This window comes from Rhinolophus sinicus, chromosome 2 (assembly GCF_057876585.1).
Source record: "Rhinolophus sinicus isolate RSI-liver-muscle chromosome 2, RSI-T2T, whole genome shotgun sequence".
Lineage (NCBI taxonomy): Eukaryota > Metazoa > Chordata > Mammalia > Chiroptera > Rhinolophidae > Rhinolophus > Rhinolophus sinicus.
Window position 1 is genome coordinate 174,161,122 of NC_142502.1, and position 16,242 is coordinate 174,177,363.

At 36.0% G+C, this 16,242-nt stretch overlaps 1 protein-coding gene across 18 annotated transcripts in view; it reads left to right on the forward strand.

Moving 5' to 3' along the window:
• The window catches only part of DTNB (dystrobrevin beta), a 189,154-nt gene that overhangs the window by 50,602 nt on the left and 122,310 nt on the right, over positions 1 to 16,242 (forward strand). For all 18 annotated transcript variants that reach the window (XM_074331774.2, XM_074331777.2, XM_074331779.2 and 15 more), the window contains exons 6-8: positions 2,088 to 2,242; positions 11,051 to 11,156; positions 14,298 to 14,464. In XM_074331774.2, coding sequence (XP_074187875.1) covers positions 2,088 to 2,242; positions 11,051 to 11,156; positions 14,298 to 14,464 — 428 coding nt within the window. The remainder of the gene's footprint in view (positions 1 to 2,087; positions 2,243 to 11,050; positions 11,157 to 14,297; positions 14,465 to 16,242) is intronic.

Sequence of the window (16,242 nt, forward strand, 5' to 3'; positions counted from 1 at the left end):
ATTGTTGCGTGAAAACAGAAACTTAAAATAATAGTATCTTATACAATGATGAAGTTTATTTTCCTCTTATGTAAAAGAAGTCGAGGAGTAGGTAGTTTAGGGCTGATATGGTAGCTGCATGTTCATCTGGGACCCAGGCCTTTTCTGCGATTGTAGTGAATAATTTGTACGTCAAAATTTAGATTACCATGTGGTCCAAGGTGCTGCCAGGGCTCCAGCCATCATAGCTGTATTCCAGACAGCAAAAGCAGGAAGGAAAAAAGTGTCTACTTTCTAGCTTAGTCAGCTTTCTTTAACCAGCCTTCCAGGAAGTCCCTCACAGCCCTTGTGATTATAGTCTCATTGGCCAGCACTTAGTCATATGACCACAACTTACTACAAGGAGGCTGTGAAGTTTAATCTCTTGGTTGAGTACACCACTGCACAAAATAAAATTAATTGTTCTATTACTAAAGAAGAAGGAGATAAGAATATTGGGTGGCTGCAGTCAGACTCAGCTATAGTTACCTATTGTGATGCCTGGCAAATGATGAGGCTTGACAAATATATCTTTATGCCTCTCTTCTTGCTGTTCTTTTGAAAGTGAGCTTAGCACTTAATTCTTCTCGTTTCATTTTTAACTTATTTTTCCAGCTACATTGAAAGTTTCTTGGGGGATAAGAACCAGAACCATGTATCATACTTCTTTGCTATGTTTCAAAACACCTAGTAGAGTGCTTGGTACTTGGACCTCGTAATAAGAATTTGGGATGCCCAGTATTGGTTAATTAATTGATTTTACTTTCCACTAGGACCACACGTCTGGTAGCCTTTTGTTGGATATTTCCCACCTATATGGGTATTTAATAGTTTTCCTTTAGCTACAAACTAGCAGCTGACGCGAGAGGATATACTGATGATTTTTATTCTGTTGATAATCTCCTGTTTTCTAATGCCTTAAAAGTTACCCTGTGGAGTCTGTAATCTAACATTTTATCTTTCTTTGATTAATGTATTTTGAATGTTTTTTTCCCTACATCTAGTGCCTTTGGATAGCTTCCCCAAACTGAACCTAAAGAGTAATGCATATTTATGTACATTTATGTAATGTACATTACATAAATCTATTACATATGTACCTCTTAATATACCTGTTCATTATGAGTATATAAAATATGACTTTTCAAAATGCTATGTTTGGAAAGGCCTCAGGAAATGATTTTTTTGTATGTGCATATTTAACTCACCAATTTGTTGGTAAGGAAGCTCAGTAGTTTGAAATGAAGCTTAAGTCATGTTTCTTTGTCAAGTTGTTTTTGAGCTCCTAGTTCTTTTTCTCTCCAAAAACAACTAGGATGAGAAAAGAGGAATAAGTAACTGGAGACAGGAAACTCTCTCCATTTAGATAAAGAAATAGTAGTAGTATTGGAGACTTTTTTCCCATCTGCTTGGGTCAGATTTTATGTAAAAATCAGGTCTTCCAGTGTCAAAATATCTTGTGATAGAAGAATTTATATGAGTTCTTTTTATTCTGCTTGGACTCACTAGATGGAGTATTTTAAACATACTGCGTGCTTTCTCCCAATTGATTGCTTCATGGGAATATATTAACATCATTAGTACATGAATATACAAATATAATACAATTTCTTTCATACCCCATCACCAATATGCTAATATAGTCATACACTCAAATATGCATGTGTCTTATATAAACACACACACGCATACTCTCTCTCTCTATATATAAAGAGATAAAGATATGCTGCTACAAATTCTTCTTGGAACAAACTGATATATAAATAAAAAAAAAGTTATACATCATCCAGTATGTACACTCAAAAAGAGTAGGCAGGTAGACATACATGAGTGGTTATTTGATTTGATGTTTAGGTAGAATATTAAGTGGGTGGGGGAGAGGGGCCGCATCAACTAAGGAACCACACAATGTTAATACTAAGAATGAGAATATATGTTAACTAGAAATCGTGATAACTTTATGGTACTTTTTAATGATACTTTTTGACTGGTATGCAAATGACATAGAGCCATTTATAAAGAGTTGATATTTCTTTGTAGTTTGACTTTATTTGGTTTTGTTCTCATAGATGTTTTCTCCCAGATGTCAGATTCCAATGGCTTAATGATATTTAGCAAGTTTGACCAGTTTCTGAAGGAAGTTCTGAAGCTCCCAACAGCTGTCTTTGAAGGGCCATCTTTTGGTTACACAGAGCACTCAGTCCGCACCTGTTTTCCACAGCAGGTAAGGACAGTGTTACAGAATCTAGGACTAGAAGAGCACTCATCCACCTTTCCACCTTTTGTCAGATTTCACCAAATTGATTCAGGCTAGAGCTACAGATCCTGAGTAGGGGAGCAAACAGAGCTTTAAGTCTGGGGTAGAGGTGGGAGGGGGTTAAAAGAGGGGGGATAAACAAATTCACCTGATAACTCTTTTGAGGGGGTGGAAGGGAGTCTTTTCTGAAAAAATGGTAGCATTTGAACTATTTTAAATTACTAAAAACGTAAAGAAAAATGTTCAAGATGAAGTGTTTGTGTTGTTGTACCAGTCGTATTATGACCGTCCCTGAGATCTTTAAACCATGAAATACAGGAATTTTGATATAAAGCTCTGTACGGTACTGGATCATTGTTTCCTGAGCACTGAAGACAAGCAATACTGTACAGCTCCTAACTGCCAGCCCCAAATCCCTCGAGGGTACATTACCATTTTCATATCAAAGAAAGATAGATTTGGTCTCCTCATTATTTGTGGGTGTCCTTTTGTGGCCCTTCCCTATAGGTTGCTGTGAGTGTATTCCTAAGATCTTAACTGTGCCTCAAAAGACTCACAACAGAGTGGACACTGGCTGTAGCATCCATTTTTTTCCAGTAGAGATGAGATGCCACACTTGGAAGAAGTTCTGGAAAGCAAGGAATTAAAAAAAAAAATCTGTGTTCAAACTAATGGGTGAAGGATTAATGGAAATAGGCTGTTGACATAGTCTGAATGTATCTCCTCATAAAATATTTATTAATTACAAACTAACCCAAAATAAGGGATGTGGATTTATGTAGCTTAGTAGTTTTAAAAACAACAAAATTTAAAAGCATAAGTTAATTCAACAGAACACATTACTACAATAGCTAAAATTCAATTGCTCTCATCAGATATTGGCGAAGATTTGGAACAACCAGAACTCTCCTACAAGCCACTTTGGAAGAAGCCCTGGTATTTTATTTTAAACCTAAACAGATACCTGCTCTTGACCTAGCTATTCTACTAAGTTTTTTCACATGTGAAATAAAAACTTACGTCCACAGAAAGACTCTTACAAGAATGCTTTTATCGGCTTCAGAAGCATCCGAGGTGTCCATAATGATAAAACTAGAATTTAATGATAGAAAAATTATAGTTGTAAATTTGTGGTTGTGATTATTATCTGAATAAAGCACCTCAAGCTGAATCTTTTGGTGGGTAGTCCGGAAATAATAAGAGTCTTCAGTGTTTATAAACTAATAAACTGACTTTAGAGACATAAACATTATTAAAAACAAGCAGTGAATATATTTAAATTTCTCCCCAGTTTTTCCAAACTTCAGAGTTTGGGGGTATGTTGTATTTCTCCTTAGAAAGATGATTGCTCTTTGTTTTATTATTTATTTTCTAGGTTCATATTGACTTTAGTTTGAAGAGTTCAGTCCACCCTGCAGAGGACTTTAAATTTGATCCGATCGTTATGGAAGGGAAGCCTGAATAAGTAGAGCACAGAGTGCGGGAAGAGAGTGAGATAAGAAAGTAGACGCAGTCTTGCAATGAATGTTGCAGGAGATACTGTTGCTGGCATGTCATTGGACACTGCGCCCCACTCTCCTTGATTCATAGGGGAGGTGGAAGTGGGTAGAGATGGGATTACATTATTGTTGGTGGATTTTCACAAGAGCAAGAATATTTCATGTCTGGAGATGGCCTTTGATTATACTTTGACCAGTATATCCTTTTCCATTCTGTGCCAGAATGCTTCCCCTCCTCCCCACACACACACTGTATCTTTGAAATGAGACATTTTCTGAATGTTTTGACTGTTTTCCTGGACATTGACTAAAGTTTGGCAAGAATTGCCTGGCACATAAATATGTGTATATGTGTACGTCATAGTATTCTGATTAAGCAGATTTTGTAGTCCTTGGTAGCAACCCCTCATTACCAGTATAATCTATCTAGTGTGGGTGATTACCATGTTTCATTGATTTCAAGACTTTTTTCACACCTTAACATCACTGATACCAAGATACCTCATATATCCCATGGCATCTTACAATTGCAGTTGTCTAGGCAGTGGTTATGATGTGTTGTCATTTCCTGTGGATGTATAAACTTGGTCATAGCTGTTCTTATCACTTCAGCTAAATCATGTCCACTTTTGGTACTGCATGTGTTATTTCAAATGTCCTCAGAGTACACTCTGATTCGGCATTGAACAAAAAGTTATTGTAAGCACAGAAAGCCATGGACACACACAGCAGAAGGGAATAAATTTGATATCAGTGAGATCAATATTCTTCGTTGGATGAATTGCTTACTTTCATACAAAGCAACAACTAGGTGCTTTACTGAGGCTTTTCTTTTTTTAATTTTAAGAAAGATATCCATAAATAGATGGTGCTGTATTATCTTTTTATTACTGAGATATGACCAAAATAATTTCTTGTCAGAAATGAAGGTTGACAAAATTGCCAAATCCTTCTGAATAAGTGAAAGATATTTCAGTTCATCGAGAGGTTGGTGTGACTGACTTACATGTCATGAAGGATTTCAGTTAATTAAGTCCTTGAGTTAGTTTAATTGGCTGAGTATTTTTCTTTCTTAGTGGTAGAAAATAATGGCACATCTTACAAGTGATGGTGTCTTAGATTGGATGAAATACAACATATAAAATGGATTTTGTAATGATCAGGTGTATCGTAATGAGGCCTGTATCACTGGCATTAATTAGATGGAACAAAACTGTAGAGACCTGGAAGTGAGATTTTGTTCTTATTGGGCCTCTGGAGGAGAGTGTCTTAGCAAATGATTCCTTAGATAGAAATGACGAGTGGCTCCAATATTGTTTTCTTTTTTTAAAAAAGGTTTTGTGAGGTAGCAATGCTTACTGTATACATGCTACAGGAAAAGTACACCCCCCTCAGCTATTACTCACGAGCTGAAAACACATTCTGTTGTGTCCAGTCCTGGTTCCCCGTCCCGTGGGCAAGGCTGAATCCTGCGGGACACGGAGTGTTAGGGACTGTTGGCCCAGCTCCTCTGGTTCTCACTGGTGGCACTCCCATTCCGGATGTCTGCTACCCCTCCTGCCCTAGAGCCTTATAGTTTACTAGTCTTCAGGTAAAGCAGCAAAATTCTTCGCCAAAAAACTGAAGACCTTGTTCTCCTAGTCACTTTACTTAGTAGCCTAATGGCAGCCTACAGGAGAGGAAGATGCCTGCTCACATACTGCTTTTGTTTTATTATTCCTTTTAATCATAAGCAAATTTGGGTTGTCATCATTTTAAAATACAGCTCTGTTGATGTCTCTATTTTGCTTAAAAAATCGTTTTCTGATTCCTGTTGCCTACTGGATAGGGCTTCTAGCATGACCCCATAGTGATTATCCATCTAATCCCAGCCGAGCTATTCCCCTGCATTCCCGATTGATATTACCACAGTGCCACAGGAGCTGGACCATTTTACATCCCCACCAGCGACACATAAGGGCATCTATTTCTCCACAGTCTTGCCAACAGCATATGTTCTTACATTTATGAATTTTTGCCAATCTGATAGATGAGAAATGTTATCTCAGTATAGTTTTGATTTGCATTTCTTTTGTGTTGAGTAACGTGCATTTTGAGTGAGCAAAAGTAGCATACTTCTTTGTTTGTGCAGTTAGCGCTCACTGAAATGCATCTAAGCCCTGACTCTCTCTCTCTCCTCCAACAGGCTTCATATTTCAAATCCCAGCTAAAATATCTTTGATGCTCTTCTTTGATGCTTTGCCTCATTCAATGTAGGTTTAATTTGTTCCCTCTTCTGCAGTCCCATGGCATGTTACATCCAGCTCACTATGCCCTGGAGGGATGCACCTTGGTCTCCTTCAACTTGATGTTTATGTCCCCTTGATAACTGTGTCTGGAGAATGATTGATGCTGACTAGGTATTTGTTGGATTAATTGAATAATGATTTTAAATCAAATAGGCATGAGAAAGTGTCTTTGACTTGAATTCTGATGGAAAGCTTATGCATGTACTTGCAAGTTGTTGTTTTCATTGATATTATTCCATGATTTTCTCAAATGAAACGATCTTTCCAATGAGGAAAATGAAGCATTTCAGAATTTTTGAGGAGTTTTTCCAATCTTTCTTTTAGCTATAATAAATAAAAATACCTCTTGCAAAAAGCACAGCGACATATTATTTTTTCATTTAAAAGTACTCTAATTTTCAAAGTCCAAAATAAATCTGCGATGTGGACAAATTCAGCATCTAATAATAATTTAAAGGCTGACCCATGGCACTTGTCCTATAAAGAGTTAATGTATGTTTGCCCTGGTCAGGTAAAATATTTCTATAACTACACAAAAAGTTTACATGAAAACATTTTTATTTGAAAGTTTTAAAAAATGTTGTTTTCCATTCTGTTAGCTAAATGACATATATTGTTTAACTGATTACCAAGTAAGTGATAGGGCAATGGATAAGAAATATTTACCTCTTGCCCATAAGAGAATTGGAGTTTGTTATTTTTTTAATAATTTTGTTTTTTAAAGATTTTATTGGCAAAGGGGAACAGGACTTTATTGGGGAACAGTGTGTACTTCCAGGACTTTTTTTCCAAGTCAAGTTGTCCTTTCAATCTTAGTTGTGGAGGGTGCTGTTCAGATTCAAGTTGTTGTCCTTTCAGTCTTAGTTGTGGAGGGCGAAGCTCAGCTCCAGCTCCAGTTGCCGTTGCTAGTTGCAGGGGGCGCAGCCCACCATCCCTTGCGGGACTCCAGGAATCGAACTGGCAATCTGTGGTTGAGAGCCCACTGGCCCATGTGGGAATCGAACCGGCAGCCTTCGGAGTTAGGAGCATGGAGCTCCAACCGCCTAAGCCACCGGGCCGGCCCCGGGAATTGGAGTTTTTAATGGAAATAATGAGATTGGAAATTGCAACTATGATGATCTAATGTTAAATTATTTTATTTGTGTTCTCATGTTAGTTTAGTGATACTCGATTTCTCATTTTTGAGAGATGGTTCCTCCTCTTTTAAAACAGGAAAGATATAGCCATCTTTGGAAAGAGGGAAGTGAGAATGGCATCTAGAGTAATAAATTGTCAATACTGAGGATTAGAATGACAAAGGGTGTGTAGGTAGGTAACAAACGCTTTTCTAAGGAAAAAAATGTGAGAGTGCGTACATACAAAGATAGAAACAGCTTCAGTGTTTGAGGAAGGCAAAAATGGCGTTTTTGCTCAGTGGATCAGGCAGCTGTTAAAATGATTAGACATGAAGACCTTATAGCAAAACAGTAAAATATTTAATAAAATGTTAAGTGAAAAAACAGATTATGTATTTTTATCTACCCTATGCACATAATTACATGTAGACACATATACGTTTAGAGGAAAATACAGAAAAATGAGAATTGTGGGAATTTACATTATTCGCAATTTTATTACAGTTTTGTTATAAATACTGTGTTATAAAAATAAGGAGAAATGCAAAGAATGCGTTCAATTCGAGCAAAAATAGAATAAAAAGGGAGAAAAAAGAGCCAATCTATCTTTCACAGTTATTTAATAAGTCACAGAGTTTTGTGAGCTGGCCACAGTTCTTCAACTTTTTGGTCTTAGGACCTCATTACAATAAAAAGTATTGAGGACCCCAAAGAGGTTTTGTTTATGTGGATTATATCTATCAGTAATTCCATATTAAAAATTAAAATTGATAAATTAAAATTTATTTTTAAATCATTAAAAAAATGATAAACCGATTACATGTTAACATACTATATTTTAATGAAAATAACTATTGTAAAACAAAAAAATGAGAATGCCATTGTTTTATATTTTTGCAACTCTCTAAGATTTGGTTCAGTCAAAGGCAGCTAGATTCTCATATCTTCTTATCTATTCATTCTGTTGTGATATTTTGGTTTGATTAAAGTATAAGAAGAATATCCAGCCTTACACAGCTATATAGTTGGAAAAGAGAGGGAGTATTTTAATAACTTTTTCAGATAATTGTGGATATTCCACGTTGCCTCTGGAATACCCCACTGTACACTCATGAGAGAATGAGATTGCAAAAGTCAGTAATGTCTTAGTATTATTCTGAAAAATTAGTTTTGGCCTCATGGACTCCCTAAAAATGTTTTAGGGACCTTCCAGGGAGGGCCTCTGACCACAGTTCCAGAACCATTGCTCTAGCCCTTAAAAGATGAGAAAACTGAAACCAGAACGTTAAGTGATTTTCCCTGAATCACATGGCTAATGGAAAACAGAGCACTGGGACACAGTTCTGGTTTCATTTCTCATGCTTTTGGAAAACTTCAAATTACAGTATGACCTGAGCACAACTTTTGGATACTGATCCTGAACGAACTTATGAGGGTCTTCTGAGGTATCAAATATAATTGTTCCTTTTCATCTTGAATATTAAACAAAGAAAAATACCTCCATGATGGGAGAATCAAAACTTTTTAGAGAAAGGAGCATTAGGATCATAAGTGGATTTGTAAAAAAGCAATTTTTAACAAATAGAAGATAAAGAAAATATTGAACACTAAATTTATAATAAATAATATGCTACATCTAATTTTTGTTTACTACCTCTTACTAGATAAAGAGCTTCCTAGCATCTTCTTTGTCAGTAATTTGAAATAGACACTCCTAATTTCATTTTGATTTGTTGCAGTTATTTATCTATCTATCATAAGAGGCATTTATCCATCTATTGTAAGAGGCATTTTCCGTGTCTGGACTTCCATTCAAAAGTTCGGTGACTTTCTGGCTTTGTTTTTAATATTGTTCATTTATTCCTCCCAGATTCCACTGAGGTTTCAGAAACATTAGTGACATAGATGTCTGAGATGGAAAACACTTTGGAAAACTTGAACCTCTTTGATTAGCCATTTCTCAAGCGTCACCACAAATGCACAGCGGTATACAAAGGGCCTTCGGATGATGACATCATACTGTTATCATTGTCTTGCGTATATCTCAGAACTTGCTTCCCTCTCCCCATCTGGCCAGTTCGTGCTGGCCTACAGTGTCAGTCCTGGACCTGAGACTTTCCTTCATATTTCTTCATCTTTTTCAGGTTTTTATTGCGAAAAGCCTCTTTCTTGCTCTGCCATCTATTTTACCTCCCTTTTTTCTTCCCTATTTACCAGTTTCTCCTTTTAAAGATTATTCTCAATGAGAATGACTTCCAGTTTATATATCCTGGAATCAGGAGTCGCACAGTTGCCAAAAAGATACACAGAAGTTAGTCTGTGTCGTGTGGTTTCATGTTTGCGTGGTGGGACCATTGTTGGAAGGTAGTGTGATGGATCACTTGGAAATCCTGGAGGCTGCCATGCTCCTGGTGAAACACCACACTGCCTTGCTTCCAATTTGTGTTGAATATGTTTGTGGTAAAATGGAAGTTGCTTTATAATCAACTGGCAAAATCTTTAGGTCAACTCTAACCAATTTTACCTTTTCTACTTTTTTCCCCCTGAAATAAATATTTTAAAGTTTTTATGGGGAAACACATATTTTTATGCCCTTGTTTTTCACTTCAAGTAAAATGGTGGGCTTGAGAACACAGGTGCTTGGGAGAGAGTGAGTTGAAATTCCGGGTGCCTTTGAGCTTCACCCTACCCCCAATACTCAGTGTCTCCCCCACCCCACACTTTGAATGGTGGGACCAGAGCTTGGAAGAGGCCTACTTATTGTGCAGTGCATTTCCTATTCTCCTGTGTTTGCCTTTCTGTTTGTTCTTCTTTTGGAATAAAGTTCGAGGTGGGGATCTAGATAGCCAGGTTACAGTTATAGAACTCTTACATCTAGTTGTATGGCACTGCTTTTTTCTCCTCTTTTCTTTTGTATCTGGAAAGGTGCTTTGTGGGTTAGAAGAAATACAAAGAAAATTCATTAGCTTGGAATATTGTTGAGAATCTGTTCTATGTACATCATATGACTGTTTTCTCTAGACTGTTTTCTAATTTTCTATGTCCACATGGGATGGAAGTATATTCATGTTTCCCATACAGTGGAAGTTTACTATATATTTATTTAATATATTTTGTTTTAAAGGTAGAACAGAGAAATGCAGTCCTGCTAGGGAGATGGTAAAATGGAGGGAGTACCGTGATAGACATTTGGATATTTAGGTTCTAATCTCATCTTTATAACTATCTCTGTGATTTGGGCAAATTATTTTGCCACTCTGAGCTTCAGTTTTGTCTTCTGTAAATGAGAAAGTTTTTAAATGATTTCTAAGAGTGTTTATCTCTCACGTTAGTATTTATTCAACAACTACTTATTAAATACCTGCTGTGTGCCCCGCACCGTTATGAATGAATGCTGGAAATATGGTAGACAACCAGACAGCCATAGTTCCTGTTCTCGTTGATGTTGTTTTATAATTAGGTGTGGGCTGGGTGCTCCCCCACTGGATAGCAGGAACAGTAATTTGAAGGACACCTGAGTTCTCGTCCTGCCCTTTGTCTGATTTGGACAAAACCATTACAAGTCATTTAAATGATTTGTTCCTTTATTTCCTCATCTGCAAAATGAAGATAGTACTACCTAACCTACTTACCTTATGCAATAATTTTAAAACTCACATAAAATAATGTAAGTGGAAGTGCATTTGAAAAGAGTGGTAGTGTGTAGTAGTATAGTGTAGTGGTGTCTGTCATAATGTAAAGCATTTTATTTTGCTATAAAATTCCACACCTAATTCATTATAACTTGTTTGGGAGAATCCTAAATTAACGTAATCTTAGAGTTCAGAGATACTTGAAAAGTATGCAATGTATTTGTTTTTCTTCTCTTTACAGAAAAAGATAATGCTAAATACGTTTTTAGACACGATGATGGCCGATCCTCCTCCTCAGTGCCTTGTCTGGCTGCCTCTCATGCACAGGCTTGCCCATGTTGAGAATGGTAAGCAGAACTTACGCTATAGGAAGTATAGAACTAATGGTATTTGTAACGCCCTTAGCTATTGTCATTGACAGTTATAATTGACATTTGTTGACACTTGGTCATTTGAATTTGTGATTTTAGCTTTCAAAAGAATATTTATTGCTCAAAAAAACAAAAAAGAGGTGTGTGTGTGGGGGGCTTTTTACCAAGAAGTAGTAATGTAGGGTTATAAAACTTTGTGGTTCAAACTCTTGGCTTCCCGCCCCACCCCCTGCCCCGAGGTTCCAGGTGGTTGTTTCCAGCTCGAGCCCACCTGACTTAGCCATGGCTTCCTTTTTTCCTTTAATTTATAGAAATCGTAGATCTAAACACTTGGCTGTATGCAATGTCCATCACTAAAACTATATTTTGGAATCATTTAAAGGAAAATAGCTAAGATAGAATTTAGTCCTGTTTTTCACATTTCTTCAGTTTTTTCCTTGACTATTTAATCTTGAATTACTCTCAGTATTTGAGTATCCTTTTCAGTAATTTCACTTAAATCTTTGTTTCACTTGGAATTGAAATGGTTCTTACCTCTTAGTATCTTCTTAATTTTTTCTGCTGTTACTATCGGTTTATCTCCTTGTTCAGGTTGTTTGAGTTTATGAAAGGAAAGGCTGTGGTTTTTCTGTGTAACCTCCCATCTCTCAAGGCTCTCGTCTTTCGCTGCCGCTGCACACACGAGAACCAGCAGTTGCTGAGAGGCACTGAAGAGCAGTCCTCTTCCCTCTTCCCTTTGTGAGAGCAAAATACACTCCCGTACTCTCTTCATTTTCTCCTCCTAGCCATACTTTTTCAAACTTCTCAGTCTTTTGCCCAACTCTGGCTTTTGTTCACAAGTACCTTACAATCAAGATTATTTTCTTAAAGGTTCAGAATCTCTTGTCTAGACCAAAACAGCTACATCTTTTAACAGGATTTTTGGACAGAGGTTTATATTGTTAAATTATTATAGTACTGTTAGTTCTAATGAGGGCAACTTTTATAGTCTTAAATGTTTTAGTAGTTTCATATCTAATTCATTTTCATAAAATCATTTTGATCTGCTCTACCAAGTAGAGAAAATCTTGTTTGTCAGGATGTATTGTTCAGATGAACATTTTCGTGACCTTGTATTTCGTGTGTTAGTTACTGATTACATTCTTATGTGGTTAGTGATATCATTTTTCTCAGAGGCAGAGAAATATTATGAAATCATTGAAACATCTAGAAATAAAATATGTTACCTATCATACTAACAGTTATCTATATATCTTAATTTTTATGGCAGGAAACAAATTCTAAAGTTACGGTATTTCTAGGTTTTTTTGGTTTGTTTTTTGGACCCTTTGTATGAAATTCGTCACTTGAATTGTATTGGTATTACTATTTATAAGGGCAAATATTCATTTGCTTAAGCAAAAGTTGTGCTTTGTGTACTGCTTACTGATCCAAGTGTATGGTGTATAAGAAGATAACTACCACATTATATACTCTTCCCCCAAAAAGAAAATAACTTTTACCAAAACCTAATCTTGTTTATAATTGAGCCAGCACACTTGTCGATTCTTTTCTCTTTGTTTCTCTGCATTTTCCACCTGGTCACACATTCCACTGACTAATGTAAGCTCTGGCTCTTTGCTGATTTAGAAGAGAAGAAAAATCGCATAACACACGTTCAACTAGAATTATCAGAATTATTTAATTACTTAAAATTAATGTACATGTATTATTAAATATTAATGCCAATATAAATTTTCAACTTATTATGAAAAATTATAATGGTTGGCTGCATTGTTAGTTCCAGAGTGATTTGGGAGTATGTTCTGTGATGGAAGTCTGTGAGGTTGTGTAGTTTTAATTTGGAGCACAGACTCTTATTAGCACTTTCATGAGTCCTTAGGAATTTTTTGATGACAAAAGCTTGAATTTCTTAGAGGAAATATGTCCTTTTGATTTCCCGTCTCTATTTTACTTTTCTTTTCGTCTGTAGTGATCTTGTTATAATATTGTTTTCCTCACCTAGCGCTCAATTTTACTTGTTTGTTTGTGTTTTTGAGTCTTGAGTCTCTAGTTAATATACATTTTTGGAAGCAGGACTAAAAATCTTCTTAATTGAAGTAAGACTAGCTTTGTATACACAGTGCTAGAAAGAGTCCTTCAGATGAAGATTTGAATACTGTTCCTGTTGACTTCCATTTCTTGTGTTCATAATTGAATTGCCAGAGGGAACAACTATGCTACCAACACTTAAAAGTATAAATAACAATCTACAATACACAGGTGTGCATTGCCTTCTTCTTACTCAGTGAACTAGACTTTCAGGCTATTAGAGAATTCCAGTAATCTCTATGAATCCTGACTGCCACCTGGCAGTTTTTTATAAGGTAAGAAGCTGTGTGAGGTCGCACACAGCTTTGGAAAGGCAGGTCACTGAGTTTCCCTTCCTCCAAATCATTGTCCCTTCATTGGTCTGAAGTACTTTATTTTATGCTGTTACTTAGAGCTCTTGCCTAAAACTACTATTTTAATATATCTAACTTTATTTTTTACCAGTTACCATTGATGTTCAGGTCTGTGGTAGTATTTAATTCAGCAAACGTATGCAGGCCAAGGTACTGTGTAAAATACCATTTGCAGGTAACAGAGGTGCATAGTTCATCGTCCTGGCTCTCACAGATTTTATGTTAGTCAGGTAAACAAATATACATACAACTAACACTGATACATCTCTTTAAAAAGCACTAAGCAGTAGGTTTCAAAAAGAAATTTTGGAGTGAAGTCTTTTCTCGCCTCCTTACCTGTGTCTTACCTAAATTTTGAGAAACGTGAGTTTCATTTTAAAGAAAAGAAATTAACTGTTTTCTAAGGTGGGTTGGAGTGTAGTATTCTAAGTTGACAATATGTTATTCTAATTTATTTTCTTTCCCTTTTATTGTAGTAAGTGGCTGGTTAAATTAGCTAAGTAGGAGACAATTTAGAATCTAGTTCTAATTTTGTTTTTACCTTGGCTTTTTAATATTAGATTTGGTTTTCCACTGTATTGATATATTCGTAAATGAAAATGATTTTTTTCTCCTTGTCCTTCCCCTTCTCCCCTGCCCTTCACTCTGCCCTGTTTTCTGTTCCTTCTCCAAGTCTTCCATCCTGTGGAGTGTTCCTATTGCCGGTGTGAGAGTATGATGGGTTTCCGGTACCGATGCCAGCAGTGCCACAACTACCAGCTCTGCCAAAATTGCTTTTGGCGTGGCCATGCCAGTGGCCCTCACAGCAACCAACACCAGATGAAGGAGCATTCCTCTTGGGTAACTTTTTTGTGTTTCAGTCTGTGTCCCCAACTGTTAATCTGTTTCATCAGTAACAGCACTTGGGCCTGTTTCCGGGTAGAGGCCTACAAATAAGGATGTGGTGTCATAAAATCTTACTACTGACATTTCGGGTTGCACATATGTTGGCTTCATCACTTGATTTTTAAAAGCAGAATTTTTAAAGTTCCGGGAGATGGAGCTATTATTCCATTTGTCATGGTCCTTCTTTATTTAGTAAAATGGAATGTTCCAATGCTCCCTTTCCAAAGTGAAACGTAAATTTCTTTTTATTTTACAATTGTACAAGGTATCCCTCCAAATGCTTGCTTCTTTTTTTCAAGCAAATTTTCTTCATGTTTATAAGGTTTAAATGTTGCAAAGAAAGCCATATGAAATAAAAGAGTTAAATTTTTGCCTCTCTAAGGTTGGGGAAAATACTGTATTTTATAATTGCCACATTGGTGTGTCTTTACTTTCAAAGTCTTTTAAATAACAATATTTAGGTGGGTCCATGTCTGCTTTTTGTGTGGTGTTTATAAGTCATGCAGCAAGCTTAGCAGAAATCATTTTTCTTCCCTTTTTGCAATTTCCATAGTTTTTAAAAATGCCACACTTTTATTTCCAATAAGTTGTTATATCCTTATTTAAAACCTTTCCTCTAGTTTTCGTTGATTGGTTCATTGGTTGGTTTGCTAAAGGGTAGAAAAGTATATAGGGTTATAAGTATAATTCAGGATCTGGGTTCATAAGCTTGGTCATTCTACTGGACTTTAATATTAGAAAACTTCAATAACCAGGTTTTTGGTTTGGGGGATTTTTTTTCTAGTTAGCCCACTTAAAACTCAACCAAGAAAAAAAGCAAATAAATTCATATCAGGGATTAGTTCTTTTAAAAACAACAACAAACTTCAACCCTTTACTTACTACACCTCTGACAATGTGTTAAAGATAATTTTTTTTAATTAGATAGATTTTCAGTTACAGTTAACAAAACTTTATTGGATATCTTATCCTGGGTCTGTTGTGTTGTAAATTCCAATATTTTTTTTAAATAAGCAAAGGAAAAAAATGAAACCTAGTAGTTTCTTCTCTTTTTCATTGAATAGAGAGAATTTACAGATTTTGAAATTGTTACTTTTCTCTTTCCTAAAGTACAAGTATCCCACTGTGTTCATTGATTTGTTAATGTTTCTTCCATTGTTTTTTGTTTAGAGTCTAACTTTACACTGAGATAGCTCTTTGCTGTATTACCTTTCATCGGATGCGCTGGGATGTTTCCACTGAAAATTCTCATTCTAGATGTTGGGGCTAGGAGAAAGAGGAACTTATTCACCTTAGTTTGGATTTGCTCATTTAACTAATTTATAACCATTTTAGAAATGGGAATTTTACATTTATTTAAAGATAAGTGACTGTTTGAATATTGCTTTATGACTTACAAAGCAGTTTTTCATACCCTCTCTTGAATTTTTTCGTTGAGCTATAACATACATAACGGAAAGTACGGAAATCACAAGTGAATTCTTATATTTCAATTTCATCCTCACAACACTCTTGTGACGTGAGTGTTGGCTCCATTTGTTGTTATTTTTATTTCAGCTTTTTCTATTTCATTCATTTTTATTATAATGACCTAAGGTTTGAAGAAAATCCAAGTGTGATCAGCATGCATAATTTTGAAGTGGGTGTCACAAATGTATCAGTTCTGAACTTTGATGATTGTATGCATTATATGGTAGATGTATACTGGTAAGGTCTTTTAGTAGAGTGTGTGT